Source organism: Drosophila santomea, chromosome 3L (genome assembly GCF_016746245.2).
Source record: "Drosophila santomea strain STO CAGO 1482 chromosome 3L, Prin_Dsan_1.1, whole genome shotgun sequence".
NCBI lineage: Eukaryota > Metazoa > Arthropoda > Insecta > Diptera > Drosophilidae > Drosophila > Drosophila santomea.
This window is the reverse complement of record NC_053018.2, coordinates 21,646,826-21,666,466: the sequence shown is the minus strand read 5'-3', so window position 1 is coordinate 21,666,466 and position 19,641 is coordinate 21,646,826. Positions and strand designations below refer to the sequence as shown.

Genomic DNA, 19,641 nt, shown 5'->3' with positions numbered 1-19,641 from the left:
TTTTTATGTGAATGGAACAGAATTTGCATATTGTTATTGTGCACTTAAATTAAAATATGTTTTTCACCGCGATTATTTTCCCCATGTTGTCTGGTCACACTGCGGCATGCCGGTTCAGCAACGAACGCCACATCAGTTCTAAATCAAATTAAGGAAAACTGGGCTAAAACCAGCGGAAAACTGGTAAAAAGTGAAATAATCGGAGAAGGGAAGCCTTAAGTTCGTCTCTATATTCCGTATCCGTGATGTGCGTGGTGAAAATCGTCTAAAAACAAGTGGAAACCATGTTACGTACGGTGGCTTTGTGTGTGTCTGTGGTGCTCATAGCACTATATACGCCGACTTCTGGGGAATCCAGTCAGAGTTATCCCATCACCACGCTGATCAACGCGAAATGGACGCAGACGCCCCTGTATCTGGAAATTGCCGAGTATCTGGCCGATGAGCAGGCGGGTCTTTTCTGGGATTACGTTTCGGGGGTGACCAAATTGGACACGGTTCTTAATGAATATGGTTTGTGTAAATAAGACATGGAGAACCCGCATTAAAGAGCTTCTTTATTCTACTTAATGTCAATTTAATTTATTTTATCTACTCCTTGGTATTTGTTAAAAAAATACCACATGAATTAATAGTTTAGAATTTAAAATACAAGAACCTCAATTGGATATTCCAATCCCAAGGCCCTATAATGTGATCTTTCCCCAAAAAGAAAATGTTTTTGCTGATTACGTTTTCGTTTTTTAGATACCGAGTCGCAGCAGTACAATGCCGCCTTGGAGCTGGTCAAGAGCCATGTGAGCTCTCCTCAATTGCCCCTGCTCAAGCTGGTGGTGTCCATGCACAGCTTGACGCCTCGGATCCAGACCCACTTCCAGTTGGCCGAGGAACTGAGGGGCAGTGGCTCTTGCCAGAGCTACACTTTTGCCCAAGTGGGTTCCGAACTGGCCTGCAGCTTCAACGAGCTGCAGAAGAAGCTGGAACTGCCGCGCGCCAAGGAAAGCTTGGATGCTCCTGTTGTCACCTACAGCTTTGATCACATTTTTCCTGGCAGTGAGAACAATACCCGCACTGTGGTACTGTACGGCGATTTGGGAAGCTCTCAATTCCGCATCTATCACAAATTATTGGAAAAGGAAGCCAATGCTGGCCGGATTCGTTACATCCTGCGTCATCAATTGGCCAAGACGGACAGACGACCGGTACGACTTTCGGGCTACGGTGTGGAACTGCATTTGAAGTCCACGGAATACAAGAGCCAGGATGATGCCCCCAAGCCCGAAGCGGGTTCTACTTCTGACGAGGATCTGGCTAATGAATCGGATGTCCAGGGCTTTGATTTCAAGGTGCTAAAGCAGAAGCATCCTACACTTAAGAGAGCGCTTGATCAACTGCGTCAGAGGCTTCTTCAGGGGAATGATGAGATCGCCCAATTGAAAGCATGGGAGTTCCAGGACTTGGGTCTTCAGGCGGCAGCTGCTATTGCAGAAATACAGGGAGATGAAACTCTGCAAATTCTTCAATACACTGCGCATAATTTCCCCATGCTGGCCAGAACCCTGCTGGCCCACAAGGTTACGGATGGCTTAAGGGCGGAGGTAAAGCACAATACGGAGGCATTTGGTAGAAGTTTGAATGTAGCGCCTCCTGATGGTGCCCTTTTCATCAACGGACTGTTCTTCGATGCGGACACCATGGATCTGTATTCCCTGATTGAGACGTTGCGCTCGGAGATGCGTGTTCTTGAGAGCCTGCACAGTAATAATGTTAGGGGTAGCCTTGCCAGCTCCTTGCTTGCCTTAGATCTAACGGCCTCCAGCAAAAAAGAATTCGCTATCGATATCCGTGATACTGCAGTGCAATGGGTCAACGATATTGAGAACGATGCGCAATATCGCAGGTGGCCCTCATCGGTGATGGATCTCTTGCGTCCCACGTTTCCTGGCATGTTGAGGAATATCCGAAAGAATGTATTCAACTTGGTTCTGGTGGTAGATGCACTGCAGCCCACAGCCAGAAGTGTAATTAAGCTCTCAGAGTCGTTTGTCATTCATCAAGCTCCCATTCGCTTGGGTCTGGTCTTCGATGCGAGGGACGCCAATGAGGACAATCTTGCAGATTACGTAGCTATCACGTGTGCCTATAACTATGTGAGTCAGAAAAAGGATGCCCGAGCTGCTTTGAGTTTCCTTACGGACATCTACGCAGCAGTTGGTGAGACCAAAGTGGTCTCGAAAAAGGACATAGTAAAGCAACTGACAAAGGAATTCACAACCTTAAGCTTTGCCAAGGCTGAGGATTTTCTCGAGGAAGATTCCACGTACGATTATGGAAGGGAGCTCGCAACGGAGTTCATCCAGCGGCTGGGATTCGGAGACAAGGGACAACCTCAGGCCCTGTTGAATGGTGTTCCAATGTCCAGCAACGTTGTGACCGCTGATAGCGACTTCGAGGAGGCTATTTTTACCGAAATAATGACCCAAACCAGCAATCTCCAAAAGGCTGTGTACAAAGGTGAAATGACAGACAGCGATGTAGCCATTGATTATCTGATGAATCAACCCCACGTGATGCCCAGATTAAATCAGAGAATTCTTAGTCAGGAGGATGTGAAATATCTTGATATTAACGGCGTGGCCTACAAAAATTTGGGCAATGTGGGAGTTTTAAATCGTCTGTCTAACCGGGATATGACCGCTACGTTAATGGATAATCTTAAATACTTTGGTGGCAAGAAGTCTACGGAGCTAATTGGTCGATCATCTCTGCAGTTCCTTACGATTTGGGTGTTTGCAGATTTGGAAACTGACCAGGGTCGAGAACTGCTCACCCACGCTCTCGAATATGTTCAAAGTGGAGAGAGTGTACGTGTCGCTTTTATTCCTAACACTGAAAGTTCTTCCGCTTCAAGCCAGAAGAATCTCAATCGTCTGGTCTGGGCTGCCATGCAGAGTCTTCCACCAACACAAGCCACGGAGCAGGTCCTCAAGTGGCTTAAGAAACCAAAGGATAAAATTGAAATACCATCTCAGCTCGAGGATATCCTGGGTTCAACAGAGCTGCACCTGAAGATGTTGAGAGTTTATTCCCAGCGAGTGTTGGGTCTAAATAAATCCCAACGCTTGGTAATCGGTAATGGACGGCTTTATGGCCCTCTTTTCTCGGATGAAAGCTTTGATAGCGCCGATTTCGCCTTGCTGGCCAGGTTCAGTTCTCTACAGTATGGCGACAAAGTGCGTCAGGTCCTCAAGGAATCTGCTCAAGATGTCAGCGAGGAGTTCACAAGCGATACATTGCTCAAGTTGTATGCCAGTTTGCTTCCCAGGCAAACCAAAACTCGCTTTAAGCTTCCAACGGACTTGAAAACCGATCACTCGGTTGTAAAACTACCGCCCAAACAGGAGAAACTTCCTCATTTTGATGTTGCCGCCGTTTTAGATCCCGCCTCCCGAGCAGCTCAAAAACTAACGCCAATACTTATTTTGCTACGTCAAGTGCTGAACTGCCAATTAAACTTATACTTGATTCCCGTTCCCCAGCACAGCGATATGCCCGTGAAGAACTTCTACAGATATGTTGTGGAGCCGGAGGTGCAATTCGAAGTGAATGGAGGTCGATCCGATGGTCCCTTGGCAAAATTCAGCGGACTGCCGGCCAATCCTTTGCTGACCCAGCAGCTGCAGGTACCAGAGAACTGGCTGATCGAAGCTGTAAGAGCAGTTTACGATTTGGACAACATTAAGTTGACCGATATTGGTGGACCCGTGCACAGCGAGTTTGATTTGGAGTATCTGCTGTTGGAGGGTCACTGCTTTGATGCTGCTAGCGGAGCTCCGCCCAGAGGACTGCAGTTGGTGCTGGGTACCCAGAGTCAACCTGCCTTGGTGGATACAATTGTGATGGCGAACTTGGGTTATTTCCAACTTAAGGCCAATCCAGGAGCATGGTCCCTACGCTTACGTGAAGGCAAATCGGCGGATATTTATGCCATCAGCCACATTGAAGGAACAAATACTCATCATTCCACTGGAGCTTCTGAAGTTCAAGTTCTTATAACGTCCTTGCGATCTCATGTTGTCAAATTAAGGGTGTCTAAGAAGCCAGGCATGCAGCAGGCGGAACTCCTGTCAGATGACAACGAACAGGCAGCGCAATCGGGCATTTGGAACAGCATTGCCAGCAGTTTTGGTGGCAGTAATGCTAACCAGCCAGCCCCTGATGAGGATGCGGAAACCATCAACATTTTTTCTGTGGCATCGGGACATCTCTACGAACGTCTTCTAAGGATCATGATGGTTTCACTGCTAAAGCACACAAAATCGCCTGTGAAGTTCTGGTTTTTGAAAAACTACCTCTCCCCGCAATTTACGGATTTCCTTCCTCACATGGCCAGTGAGTACAACTTCCAATACGAGTTGGTCCAGTACAAATGGCCCCGTTGGCTGCATCAGCAAACGGAAAAACAGAGGACCATTTGGGGCTACAAGATCCTTTTCCTCGATGTGCTGTTCCCACTGAATGTAAGAAAAATTATTTTCGTGGATGCCGATGCCATCGTAAGAACAGATATAAAGGAGTTGTATGATATGGACCTCGGAGGAGCGCCCTATGCCTACACGCCATTCTGCGATTCCCGCAAAGAGATGGAGGGCTTCCGATTCTGGAAACAGGGATACTGGCGAAGCCATCTAATGGGCAGGCGTTACCACATTTCCGCTTTGTACGTGGTGGACTTGAAGAGATTCCGCAAGATTGCGGCAGGAGACAGACTAAGAGGCCAGTACCAGGCACTTAGCCAGGATCCAAACAGTTTATCCAATTTGGATCAGGACTTGCCCAACAACATGATCCACCAGGTCGCCATCAAATCCCTGCCCGACGACTGGCTTTGGTGCCAAACGTGGTGCAGCGACAGCAACTTCAAAAGTGCTAAAGTGATTGATTTGTGCAACAACCCACAGACCAAGGAGGCCAAGCTCACAGCCGCACAAAGGATTGTGCCCGAATGGAAGGACTACGATGCTGAGCTGAAGACTCTGATGTCTCGCATCGAGGATCACGAGAATTCGCATAGCAGGGACTCGGCAGTCGATGATTCAGCTGACGATTCGGTGGAGGCCACCACAGTGACACCTTCTCATGAGCCCAAGCATGGCGAGCTGTGATCAACGCGTAGTTAAATCAACATATTTAGTGAATTTAAATATCGTGGATACACACTTGTTTACTTAGCTAAGAGCCATCTCCGAAATAACAACTTAACACATTTGTACATTTTAATTAGAACACGTAAACTTAACACAAAAAGAAAACAGCTCACTAAAGTTCGAATTGTTTTTTCTAGCTCGATTTCAAACGATTTTCTTGTCTTGCATTCCAAAAGCTATGGCCACTAATTAAATTAAGCTGAAATTAAATGTCATCAAACTACATACATAAAAGAACGCGCCTTTAGGTTGAAAGTTTGTCAAATGTATTAAAAAGTGGAGTAAATAGTAATAAATTCAGCGTATTTTATTAAGCATTTATTTGGAATGGTCAGGCAACTTTACCCACAGAAAGCTTTGGCGATTGCGTATTTGCTTTAGGTGGCAACGCCGAATTTAAATAAAGTTTTCAAAAGTTCAAAATTTTCTTTATATTTTTATTTCAAATTACTCAGAGTTATCTGGCTTTCGTATCTACATAAAGAATCTATTTAATAATTTTATTACAATGCTGCTATATTTTATTGTTTAGTTCTTATTATGAAATAGTTCATTATTTTAGCAATTTATTAATAAATTTTCATTTGGTATTTTGTAAGGCAGACAGTGCAGTCCAAAGACGTGGATCATTTCCATTCATTATTAGGTTTGATCTGCTTCTCGGTTGGCGTTCATTTGTATGTTAATAGTATTTCCTCAGCATTTGCGATAAACATTCATTCCCATTAATTTAGTTTAGCGTATCTAATAAAAATTTGATTCTTCACTTTAGTTTCGTTCTAGAGCTGAGTGTAGTATACAATAGTTAATTAAAGCTTTCTTTTTATTCTTTTTTCTCAATATGTTATAGATATATGTTTTGGTTCAGACTACGCAATTGTTTTCTATTCACTTTGAACTAGATCATAAGTGTTTAAGGGAAATATATAGTTAATATATTAATTAAGGTTCGCTTCACGGTTAAATAATATAAAAAAATGCGGCTGCCAAAAGGATTTTCCTTGTCAGTTTGAAGTTGTGTATATCTTTTTTGTGTATTGTATCTGTATCTGTATCTGGTGTATCTTGCGCTCCTCTTACTTGCTAAGAATTGTCGATACTACAAAATTAGACAGTTCGCTTTCGTATCTGTATCTTTATCTGTAGTCTTTGTTATCATCAGTTGAAAACAGTATAGGCATATTTGAATGAATGCTTTCCAGTTTCTTGAGTTTGATTCGTTGTTGATGTCTACGTATGTATATACATAGGTATTGCTTTAATCCAGGTGTTTATACATATCCTCCAGCTGCGGCTTAAAGTAGCTCTTTAGCTGCGGTCTCTTGGCTTTGAATGTGGGCGTCAGCAGTCCGTTTTGCACCGAGAAGGGATCCGGATGCAGATAGATATCTTTTACCTGAAATGGAATATCCGGGATATTATCTCGAAACCTACAATATGGTGGTGCACAAGCTCACTTGTTCGAATGACTTGAGTCCACTCTGCTTGCCCCAGTTGAGCATGTCGTTCATAATCAGTTCCTTGACATTCTTATTATTGCACAGGACGGAGAGTGTGCCGCGTACATTGTTCTCCGTGGCCCATTGCTTCAGTACATCGGTATCAGGTACGACAACAGCGATAATGCAGCTCTGAAAGCATTGGGAAAATACATTTACCAATCAACTAAGGTATCAAACTCGAATTTAATGTTTCTTTTATGAATAATTTGAGCATTTTAGGATATTCCCCTAACAAAGTTTTCTTTCCAATTTTGGTTATTACCTTTAAGCTCTCTCCATAGACATAAACTTGATTAACGTATTGACTGAGCGTGTAGATATTTTCGATTTTCTCAGGCACTATGTACTCTCCCTGGCTAAGCTTGAAGATGTGCTTGCGGCGATCGATGATCCGCAGTGTTCCATTTGGCAGCCACATGCCCACATCGCCCGTGTGATGCCAGCCCTCCGAATCAATGGCCTCTGCCGTCTTTTCGGGATCCTTATAGTAACTATACGAAAATTGAAATTATTAAATAGCAGTATAATTTTTGTATTAGTTTACCTACCCATGGAACACATTCGATCCGCGTACACACACCTCGCCTGTATTTTGATTGGCGAAGTACTCCATCTCCGGTACATCCACCAATTTCACAGCATTGCAGGACACGGGTGGTCCCACATGGTTGGGCACATAATCTCCCTGAACGGTGAGGGTAATGGCCCCCGTGCACTCCGTTTGTCCATATCCTTCCAGGACCAAGCAGCCCAGAGCACAGCGCATGAAGGTAAGGACGTTTCCAGCCAATGGGGCGGAGCCCACGACCATCAAACGGAGGTTTCCGCCAAAGGCCTGATGCACCTTCTTGAAGACCAACTTGTCCCAGCAGCCGTTCCTCCGCAGGACACCCCTGGCGATCTCCTTCTCCTTGGCGCGCATGGCCATGTTGAAGAGACCTCTCTTCAGTCCAGAGGCTGAGATATCATTCTGGATCTTGTCGTAGACGCGGTTCAGAAGACGAGGCACTGCCGGCATTACGGTTGGTTTCAGCATTTTGAGGTCATTGGTTAGTTCCTTGATGTCGCCGGAATAGAAGCCCACACAGCCACCCACATAGTACATTCCGTTCTCGCAGCACCGCTCGAACATGTGAGCCAGGGGCAGGAATGACACCATCACATCACCCGCACGGATGCGATGGTCGCCCATCTGCAGGATCACAGAACAGACGCCGGCCACCACATTGCCGTGGGTGAGCATCACGCCCTTCGGATTGCCCGTCGTCCCGGACGTGTAGCACACCGTGCACAGATCCTCCGCCGTCGGCGGCACCTCTGGATGGTTGCCTTTGGCACCCAGCTTCTCCACATCGATGAAGGAGAATATCTGTATGCCTCGGCTACGAGCCCGCTCCAGGGTCGTCTGCCGGATGGGTTTGATGGACACTATGATCTTCAGACTACGCGGCGCCTTCTCCAACAACATAGCCGCCTTGCCATCGTCCTCCACAATCACCACCTGCATATCCGTCTGGCGTATGATGAAGGCACAGGCATCGGGACCCAGGGTGTCGTACAGTGGCACCACCACCAAAGAGAAGGAGTAGCAGCCCTGCTCGTACAGGATCCATTCCGGGCGGTTCTGCGAGTAAATCCCAATCAACTGCTTTGGTCTGGCTCCCAGCGCCAGCATTCCGGCTCCAAAGTTCTTGGCACGCAGCAGGGCCTCGTCATAGTTGATCCACTAAGTGAAGAGAGATTACAGTTCACATTAAAATATATGTAACGGGAGTTTAGGTTTTTTTTAATGTGGTAACTGATATGTTAGAATAGACATATGCATTCAAAATTGGAATCTCACTAGAGGAATTTGTGTTACAAACAATATCTCAGAATATACGAGTATATGAGCTATACTCGTATATCGAGGACACTGCTAGCTTCTATATACATATGTAGTTATTTAATTTATTTCGTAGATGCTATTATATATTATTACTACATATATTAATTATTATTTGGCTTATCTTACCTGGTAGGGGGATGTCAGGGTCTCGCGCCAACCCAGACATGGTCCATTGTTGGAGGCGTAGGCGCCCTCGCGGAACGTCTGGTACAGGGTGCGGACATTCTCTGTGATGTAGGACACGAACTTGCCATTCTTGGACTCCTTGTAGAACTTGGAGACGTGTATTTGTTCTGGACCCTGCAATGCAAGTGAAGTGACCCCAAAGAAACAGAGAAATCGAGGACATGAAATGAGTGAAAGACGTTCAGATATTGAGGTAGAAAACCGTGGAAAAGAATATATACAATCAAGAGTTCGGTGGGGTGTACGTAGATATAAATGGAGTATTTATGTTGGTGCAATATGCGAATTGTTTGTTTTGAGCTAAATAATAAATCAATATTTCTTTGTCATATATTTTAAAGCCATCAACGGAAATAGGACGCCAAAAGACTGAAACACCATGGGATATGGTCGTAATTTCAAGTTTTAATTCAGTTCATACAATCGGAAATCACTTTCTTGAACATGCGGTGCTTTTATAGTCCGTCGTCAATCTGGCCATTTCCCCTTAAGTGTGTTTATTTGTGGTTACTTTAGCCAATTGTTCGAGCAATAAATTCAATAATCATTTGAATTTATCTACGTAGCCGATCGCTATGATTTATCATTCATTTTATTTATTTTGGGGCTAGAGACATAAACCCATCACTCGGCGGGATTTCATTAGTGCACCCGAAAGTAAAGCCCATAGAGCACTTCCTTTATGGTAAACAGCTGCGAAAAAAAACAACCACAACGGCCGAAAGTGTTGATGTACGAGAACGAATATAAAAATACTCTGCGATGGGCGAATATGTTAGGGGGGTTCTGGTCAGAGGATCCTAAGAGTTAGTTTGTTTATTTTTGCTGCCCGATTTTAATGAGCAAAATGCAAATGTATTTTCACAACTAATTGTTTTCCACAGATTAAAGTGCTTTCCAAATTGATTTTGTTTATATATTTCATTATTGACGCAAGTCTAAGGGGTAAGGGGTTAGTTTCTAGTTCTAGTTTCCTAGGAGCATATGAGGCATACCCTATGGTGGATATCTTGACGATGATCGTATATGATCTAGCCCAGGAAATGTAAGAAACGGTAAACAAAAATAAAAGAAGCAAAATAAAGTATATATTAGTGATTGCTTAGTTAATCTGGTTAGGCAGTTTGTCTTTTCATTCTTTTGTTGTAATTCCTTATAGAGTGTTACCTTGAGCACATCGCTCTGATTGCTTAGCTCGATGGGCACTCGTATACTGGTAATTTGGCCGCAACAGGACATGGTTTCCTTTTAATTGGATTATCACTTCTTAAGTTTACTTAATGTTTGCAAGTTTTTAGACACTTTCTTCACTTGTGGCTTTTTCTATTGATCGTTCAGATTTCATCTGGCATTTTATACGCACATTTTCCAAGCGACTGTAAACACAAACACGAATTTAAGCACATTTTCAATTTGCCAATTGACCAATTTGCATTTAATATCTGCTGTTTAATTGTCAATCGCGTCCCGTGCTTAAACGGTCAAATGTACAATATTTCAATTATAGATTTTCCATTGAGGCACATTTCATAACCGCATCGAGATTGTTTAAATGCTAATTAGCTCGTAAAAATAGATTTGTAATTGAAGGGTGTGTGGAAAAAGCCTTTTGCATATTATGCAGATATTATTGGCTATTGCTTATTTTATATCGAATGTTGTTCCATTATATCTGTTGTAATTATGTATTTTTGTCTTTGATCGAATAACATCATTTTTATATTATGAATCCACTTAAGACCTGGTAAGATTCGTATTAAAAGCTCACAGAATGTTTGAATTACACCAATTTGAAATGAATTAATTAAAAGCAGAACCAAAACTCAAAAACCATAGCATAATTATGACGCCTGGCTGTCCGTTTACATATTTTTGGCAAGTGCGGCCCAGTCATTATAATTTTTCAATATTGGCAGCTGCAGGGCGGCCCCAAAAAGGGGCTGGCAAAAGAAAAACCAGAGAGCGGTGTAAAATGGCCAAGACAAAAAGAAAGAGTGACCAACACATTATCGACAAGGCGTCGTCTACGGATTTTGCTTGGCCTGCCCCAAATTAATTTATAAATAGTTCGTTTGTGGGTAAAAACGTTCCACTCTGTTGTTATCTATGCGACTTGTGTGTGTGGCGGCATAAAAGAAAAACATCAAAAAAAGAAAATATCCAACCATGTTTTCACACACATCCGAGTGCAATAAATACTTTTTGCAACATGCTTAGAAATAGAGGAAAATTCAAACTTTTTTAGAGACAATCGGGAACTGAGTCATGGGGAACGCGTTTCGGGCCTCATTGGGATGTTTTGAGGCAATTGGCAGAGAACAAACATTTTCCTCAATGAGCAATTCATCTTTGAGTTATGGTAATTGTGGTGGTCATAAAATCGGACATAAACTATTGGCCAATGAAAAAGTGAGAGCCGAAGAAAAGCAATGAATGAAACAGCCGGGACCAAGAAGAATTTCAATTAAATCTGCAAGGTATCAATAGATGGCAGCATATTTAAAAAAAAAACGAAGCCCAGGAAAAATATGCGGGAATTCGAAGGTCGTTTAAGAAAACTTATTTTTCGTTTCCAGGTGGCTGGCATATTTTTTAAAGAGCACTAAAATTGTGTATTTACTTCGAGTGTTCACAGAATTCTTAGTTTTAAAAACATATATTTTTAGAGCTCCACCGCTAACTTCTTCCTCAATTAAAATAATATTTTTGTTTTTTTTTTTAAAGAGCGAAGCACAAAAAAATAATATATTAAAAGGTAAACAGGTGCGGTGGCTTTACTTCCTGACATTTAGGTTGATTGATTAAGATAGATTGCTGACGTGTTATATGTATATTTAGGAACCAAAATTAAAATTTGAGAGAAACAAATGTAAAATTTTTGAATATTGTTTGATAAAATATGAATTATATTTAAATAAGCTTAGCAATTGTAATAATGTTTTTAATTTTAATTGAATTGGTTGATGCTAATATCAACATTCACGTTCAAAAGTGCACATGGCTCAGAAATTAAAAAAAAACATTGGACCTCTCTAAGTATAAACAGCTATAAAATTATAAGGGGTGTTGGCGTATTGTTAAGATCAACCGTTTACAACCCAAATACCACACCAATTAAGCCAACAACATCCACCAATCTAAATTAGAATCAAAATCGTGTTAAAATTAGGTATATAACTAATCTGGGGGCTGCGCTTTTCTTAGATGTCTTAAGTATAGAAACTGCGTGAACTTGAACTTGAGGGGCTGAGTTCACGTGGCAACACGACGGCACTTTGACACTTTGGCAAATCGATTTCATTTGGAAAATCTTTTCATTTTTCTTCGTGAATTTCCGTTCACTTTTTTGAGCATTTTTTGGGGTTCTTGCGCTTTACGTAATGAGATTAAACGCTTGTATTTTTGTCAATTTGTTGCAAATTGTCGTGCGTTTTTTCGCTCTTTATTTCGTTTTGTTTAGTATACACGAGCTATTATTTATAAAAAATACGTTTGTTTCATATATGTATGTATATACATATATCTGCGATATGTACATTGTGTTGTTGTTGCTTGTTATTTCGTTTTGTTTTTTTTTTGAGATTTTTCAAATTTGAAATATATTGTTGCGACTTGAGCCCGCCACGATCTGCGCGTCACGATGTTAAATTTCGAACTGAGGAGCAGAAGTAAAATATTGGCCGTGGCTAAAAATGATTTTGGCCGGCCCGAAGAATCTTCTTAACTTTTGGGAGAGAGATTGAGCAAAATCGAGTGAAAGATTTCGGGGTTTCAGGGGTTTTTCGGGGGGATCATGTAGTAGAATGCAACGTTCGGCTAGAAATTTCATTCGTTCATATTCTTTTGATATTAAATGGTTTTTCTTTTTTCCTTAGCTAAACAGATTTGATCTAATTTTTTGTTGGCTCGATCGAGTTGTCTACCTGTCTCAATTTTCCCTTTTGTAAACTAACAATGGGAATTTACGTATATATTTAGTTTTTGTTATGGTAGTGACAGCAAGTTTCAACTCTTTAATAACCAAAATGATTTATGGTCCACGCCCACTTTTTGGCCCGGCAAAAATAGAAAGCGTTTGTTTACTTTTTGGGCATCCAAACTGAAAGTTCTTCATATTATACAAAGTTTCATAGGTAATTAAATTAAAACGAAATATTATATATATAAATATATTATCACCAAACAGAACATAAATACTGTTTCCCACAGCAATTAGCCTCGTTGCTAATTGTTTAAAATTTATTACAAACTGCTTACATTCTGTCTATTACTCAATTTTCAATAAATGTTTAATTTATGCACCTTTCATTCTAAATCCACTCAGCACTAGCTCATAGCCAGTCCACCTCGCACATATTTATCGTTTCATTTGCACCTCAATTTGCGCACATTAGCAATTTTAGTGTCCACACACACTTGTATTGGAAAACACTCTACTCTATGTAGGAGAAAGAGTGTGCCAAATGCTGGTGCATTCGAACTTGCTCGCCAGACCAGACTAGGCAAACACACCAAGTGAGTGAAATTCAGAAATGCATAATTATACATAATCATTGTTTTACAACCGCACTCGCAAATGTATCTGCTCACTTGTAGACAGGTTGGCCCTGTCTTGTCAAAAGTCTGACATTTCCTTATTATTCTGTTGTCTTCTATTGTTTGCTTTTGGTTGGGGGGATGTTCGATGGAATTTGACATCGATGAAAAATAAAAAACTTGAACATTTTGTAATTCATTCTATAAATTTTCAAGCTAAAAAATTCAAAGCTAATTTCTGTAATAGAACTTGCTGTCCACTTAAGACATTTCGTTTGAAAATTATTGTCTCTCTACTGCTTTTAAACAGATTTAACCGCAGTTTATTAATATGCAACAAGTTATTACTATCGCCTGGTATGCACTTTACAGAAGAATACTTTATACTGAATACTTAAAGTAAAGTAAAGATTGTAATATCCTATAGTTTAAGAGATTAAAAAACCAATTGAAATTAGTTAATCTTAAAAATTGGAAGAAGGTGAAGTCGTACAATTTCATTCAACTTTCCCTTATTTATTTATTTATGTTCACTTAGCATTCAATAAATCAATTGTTTAATTAACGATTATCGCTTTTCACTGTGTTTTCAGCCTTCAACCCACGAAAAATGGGGCTGCCATTCTGGCAATGCCAAATATTGCGCGAAATATGCTATTGTGTCAATAACTGTTTATTTACATGACATCAACACAAAAGGAAAGGTCCGTTACAACAATTTGGGGTAAAATGTCGGCGAGTTTATTTAGTTGGAGGAAATTGTCTGACAATCGTGTGGGGCGATGAGTGCGGAAAATATCTGCATATATCGAAATTGAGAGAACCAGGCGACTAATTAGGGGAAAATGCCAATTGAGCCATGACAAGATTTATTATTGTCGTGCCGCTGTCATTCGATAATTTATCAGCGAGAATGTTGCAGTCTTGGCAGAGAAATTAGTACATTTTCCTGCTCGGCACTCAAATAGAGCATGAGGTGGTGCAGCTATTTTTAATAACTTTCGCACCACTGTGGCGCAGACGTCACGGCTAAAAGTCGAAGAACAAAGGCGAAATGAAAATCGAAATGGGGAAAATGTGTGAAAATCATGTGACGACAACAACGAAGCAGAGTCCGTTTTTGGCAATCCGACTCGTGATCGCACTCAACGTGTTTGTGGACATGTGCACATCAAAGCTCTTTTTGGCCCACATGCCTGTTATACCTCAAACACAGCCGAACCAGAGAAAACTCAAGACAAACAGTTCCCAATTGAACATTAAATGATGTAATTGATGTGATCGAAGTCGATCGATTGCGAAATTAGCATACCTCTAGCAGTGGCGATTGGTTTTCCAGAGGCACTAACGGTCGTTCCGGGACGGGCCTCGTTGCAAAGTAGTATGCAACACTAGCTGCCAGGCTTCCTAGGGTTAACGTTCCCAAAGTGCCTCCCAGGTAGTACAGATACCCATCGATCTCGTCCCCTGTTGAAGTGACCAAAATAAAATGGATTAACTGGGGTACCAAAATTTAATTTTACTATATTTGACAATCTGCTTTTTCTTGCCATTTCCTTTTATTGTAATCTTAAAACTACCAAAGTAAAAGATTTAAAAATTATAGAATTTGTAGAAATTTATATAGCAAAAATATTGAAAAAATGCTTAACATTTCCTAACAAAAATCTAAATTATATTTAATAGTAATTTATATTTCACTTACTTTTATATTTAAATATTATATTAATATAATTATATAATTAGTTTTAATACAATTAGCTTTTCAAATTGTTTGATTGGTTTAGCTTATACATGCTTGCTTGCAAAAAAAAACTTGAATAAATATATGGTCATGTATGCTTTCCTCTCATACATACATATGTACGTGTTTTAATCATTAATGAGCCTTGTACACAAATACTTACAGAAATATGAAAAATTGCTGACAATCAAATGATTGACGTAGGCCATAACCGATTTCTCTGGCGTCATCGTTTTAGTTTCTCCTTAGTATATTATTGTTTTTTTGCTATTACAGTAGTAGTTTTTTATAGTTTGTTCATTCTACCTGAGTGAATGTTACGTGTTTAGCTTAATGATTGCGTACAGAAGATAGCCTGCGAAAAAATCAATAAAAGTGCACACATCAGTAAAAATTTTGTTAAATTGATTTTATAATAATGGGTTAGTTGGGAAATACTGTACTGAAGAAGGGGCTATATGAGACATTTAGAATTCTCAATTTCCAAACGCAATCAAGCTGAACCAGAGGCCAAAACCGCAGCACATAAATGCCATTCATTTTCCGCCTAATTAGGGGGTTATCCATATGCACTCATCTACCTATGTATCATTTTATAGAAGTCAAGTGACAACAATTAAAATGCGTTCAATTATTTTAATTGGACTTGCAGCTGGGTTATATTAGGGGTAGATTGAGCCTAACAGATATGAAAACCAAAAAAAAAATATACTTCAAAGTCTACAGATTTTTGATAGACATGGCTGCACTTGCTCATCAGTTTTGCGATTATATGGCCTTATCTGCTGTGCTCGGAATTTGTCTTATCAGTTTTAAAATAACAAGCGTAAAAAATGCAACTGAAATACGAGCAATAAACCTTAAGAGACTAGATACAGCAATTAAGGCTCTCCAATGCTCTGCAGAACATTGCATCTTTTTTAAAATGCTTGCAAAATGAGAAAATTAATAATTCATGGAATTAAAAGCCGTCGACGTTTATTGAATTAAATTTATTGTCAATACATGAATTTTTCACCGAATTCACGACCCAAATTTAATGTACATCAATTGGATTTACTACTTAATAGTAGAATATATACGCAATATGTATATTTTTAAATCAATATTCTTAGTTGGCAAGGAAATCAGTTTATATCTAAAAAGTTCGGAGACAACAAATAATTATAAATATGCTATTGTCTTCAACTTCCTGATAAATGTACTTATTTCTAATATTACTTGACCTTAAGCATAAGCACCTCCCATAAACTGCATTCTACAATAACAGGTTTCTCAGGACTGAATAATTAATTTTAGTATTTCCCATCTATTAATGCTAAAATATTGATACACATTGCAAGTTAGATGGGATATCCCAACAATTCTAGCTTTACTGCCTCAAACAGGTTTTTAAATGCTTGCGACTATAACAAAAATGTTTCCCAGTCTACTTGTAATGTGTAGTGAATAAAATTATCATAACAAATGGTAATTCAATGGCAAGCTGACACGATAAACTTTAGATTCGTAAACATTTATCCGGAAGACACATATACCTATTTATAATTTTTAACCTTTTTAATTATTAAAGCGATTAGACAATCAATGTTTTTTTAACATTTGAGCATGGTCAAAATTCATAGAGTAGGTTAATATTTTTCCTGATCCCAATATAGAAACAAAATATAACTTTGAAATATAGCCTCCTGATATGTGCCTGCAAAATTCTATACACATATGTACATAGGTGTAATTTGTATCTGGGGAATTTAAAAATGAATTTATCAGAATTATATAAAAAAGTCACTTTAAGCGCATACAAACATCGGAATTTCCATTTCGAGGCTCAGACAAAAGAAGGAACTCAATGTGTTTAATATTTAATCCTCTTTAGTTGGTCACTTCTGGGCAAACGCCACATAAGCACCGAGTAGCCCGAACCACTTCACCCACATAAGCAGACGGCTGGTGGAGCGCATCCCAAGCTCTTGGTCTGCTGATAAGACTTGGGGCAGCAGAAACGGCAAGAACAGGGAGAACCTTTATCAGTCCGCGGCTGAAACTTTGCACCCAGACATCTGGTCGAGGCCCCTCACTAAGCAGATTATTCGTCTGCGGACAATGCAGACTGTCGAGCCAAAAACAAGTGCGAAATATGTAGGTAGTGTCTTGAGAGTAAATATACACTATACCAATGTACAATGAATTATTAGCTTAAGGCTCCGTGATAGAATTGATTTTTTTCCATCGATTGATGCTTTAACCTAATTGTTTCTTTAAAAATTACATATGTAATGTAATATTGAATATACATATATGCTTATAGTTTTGCATATATTTGCATTTTTTATTTAATTTCTTTCGGTTGAAAAATAAAAATGTATTTTAAAGCATATTGTTTTGACAAAAGTTCTTTAAATAAAGGACTCCTCAAGTCTGCTTAAAATTACAGTTTTATTTTAGTTAGGTACTACTTCAGACAATTGTTTTCCCAAAAAAAGAACCGAATATTATGCAATATAAATAACTGAGTTTAGGCCATCGATTTTATAGACTGGTTTCTTGATAGCCGGGTCAAATCAGGTTTGGCCAAACGTGAGGAGGAACAAAAGAGGGCAAGAAAGGGGCGGTGCGCCGGAAAAAGGAGGATGCAAAGAGCGAGAAAAAAAATGGAGCCTACTGAGGTCAAGGCGGGCACATGCGACTTTTGTCCATTGATTTTCGCCGATTTACCAACAACACTTACCTACGAATCTGGACTACTACAAGATGAAACACATTTGTCGGGCTTATTTATAAATTTGGGTTCGGGCCGACTGTTCATACACCTAAATTAGCCTGGGAAAATCAATGAAAAGTTTACGTTTCGGCACTCGCTGATTCCGCCTATCGTATTTTTTACCGGGTCGCTTTGGGGGGGGCGTATGTGTTGGCGCGGGGCGAAAAGAGAGAGGAAAAGCCCTAGAACCGAGCATGGAATACCGAAAAACCGAAGGCCGGAAAATTACTGCTAAACGGTCCGACGTTCGAAACAGAACTGAGTACTGCCAACTGCCAACCGAGAATCTCGGAAGCAAAGTCCGTTTGCGTTTGAGTCCGTGTTCTGAGCATGCGTGCAACTGCTACAACAACAGCGTGCACAACAACAACAGTCGCAATCGCATGAATGAAGCCACACGGAGAACCGAACACCGCTTCCCATAGAGAGCCAGCACATACACTGAACAAATTAACTGCAAGTACTTTCGCAAAGTAAAAACAAATGCCGAGCGGGATAATTCAAGCCAACGCTGAAACTCTTTTAATGAATAAGTATTACAAAATTATTGATATGATTTGATATTGATATTATGTTTATCTAACCTCCAAAACAAAATTAGCCAAAATACCTAGATTTTTTTCAAAACTTATTTCCCAAGTTCTAATCGTTCTGTAACTAAGCCCTCTTTTTTTTTTTAAAGTGTGCGGGGCTCCAAGGAGAGCGCGGCATTTGCGAGAGAGCGCTAACTCAGCTCCAGTCATAACAAACAACGAAACAAAGTGGCAAAGGCAAACAAACTGCACGTGCTACACCAAATCGTTGCAGAGAGAGGGGCGGAGTGGGAGTGGCAGAAAGCGGAGACTAGAAGAGAGAGCCCTTGTGTCTGTTTGCTTTAGGGGCGTTCAGTTTAGAGGGGTGTGGGGATAGGTCGGGCAAAGGATAACAGCCGCTGACAAAAGGCTGTCTTTTTATGGCGAGGAGAAGCGGGGGGGTGTCGTGACGCACTTGCTCCAATCGGTCCTGCAGTACGACACGGTTGCGAGGGGTGTTTCAACACTTTAGATTCCATAGCAATCAAATAAAAAGAATATACATGAATAATAAATATTAAATATGTATATTAAATATTACATTTTTTTTGTATTTAACCTTTATAATTTTTTTTTATAAAGTGGTTTTATATACATGCATATATTCCAAAATACAAAGTTAAAGAAAATATGAATAATAAATAAGTTATTGGAAATATTTTATATTTCAGGTACTTTAAACAAATATCACGTATACACAAGAAATGTTACTTTCTTATGTTACAAAATATTTTGGAAGTACAGATCTTCTGTCAGAATATTAGAAGTGTCCTAGCAGCCCTCCCACTTTGCGATGTGATACTGCCCTACTCATGGCAGCTGTCTGTCAGGTTTAAAAGTTTATTGACGAGGAATCTATAATTACTTGTCGAATCTATAATTAGGGAAAAAAAAGTACACACAAAAATGTTTGTGAATCTTTAAGAATCAAATCAAAGAGAATTTGAGGTTTGGCAACGCAACGCTACTTTAGTGTGGGTCTTGTTTATTCATGTTTTTTTTTACATTTTTATGACTTCCCCTGCGGAGCATAAAACAAAAGGGTTCTTTATGTCGGGATAATCCAACAAAACTGAGTCAACATACCTCACTCAGTACATATGTATATTTTATAAAATGTATCTTACACATCCACTTTACATTCATTTTATATAAGATTATGTAGCATACTTTAAGGCCAAAGGATTAGTTAGTTTCTCAACCCATCAGATACTTTTCGTGTCGCCTGATGCCCCAGTTTTTTGG

The 19,641-nt window shown here is 40.0% G+C and overlaps 2 protein-coding genes across 5 annotated transcripts; one reads left to right on the top strand and one right to left on the bottom strand.

The window, feature by feature from the left end:
* Positions 1-88: 88 nt before the first annotated feature.
* LOC120449470 (UDP-glucose:glycoprotein glucosyltransferase) lies at positions 89-5,517 on the top strand. Its single transcript, XM_039631942.2, has 2 exons — positions 89-513; positions 748-5,517. The coding sequence occupies exons 1-2, from the start codon at positions 285-287 to the stop codon at positions 5,163-5,165; spliced, it is 4,647 nt and encodes a 1,548-aa protein (XP_039487876.2). The 5' UTR covers positions 89-284; the 3' UTR covers positions 5,166-5,517.
* Positions 5,518-5,619: 102 nt separating this feature from the next.
* LOC120449471 (long-chain-fatty-acid--CoA ligase 5) lies at positions 5,620-18,085 on the bottom strand. Of its 4 annotated transcripts, XM_039631944.2 has the most exons (9): positions 17,948-18,084; positions 17,792-17,883; positions 15,227-15,418; positions 14,632-14,786; positions 8,724-8,897; positions 7,258-8,435; positions 6,972-7,200; positions 6,665-6,838; positions 5,620-6,603 (listed from the first exon to the last, which is right to left on the bottom strand). In XM_039631944.2, the coding sequence occupies exons 3-9, from the start codon at positions 15,291-15,293 to the stop codon at positions 6,466-6,468; spliced, it is 2,115 nt and encodes a 704-aa protein (XP_039487878.1). In that variant the 5' UTR covers positions 15,294-15,418; positions 17,792-17,883; positions 17,948-18,084; the 3' UTR covers positions 5,620-6,465. The 4 variants fall into 4 exon arrangements, with proteins under 4 accessions (XP_039487878.1, XP_039487877.1, XP_039487879.1 ...); XM_039631943.2 differs by having other exon boundaries at positions 17,792-18,085; XM_039631945.2 differs by lacking the exons at positions 14,632-14,786; positions 15,227-15,418; positions 17,792-17,883; positions 17,948-18,084 and adding exons at positions 9,779-9,814; positions 9,951-10,159; positions 12,320-12,434.
* Between the last annotated feature and the right edge of the window lie 1,556 nt (positions 18,086-19,641).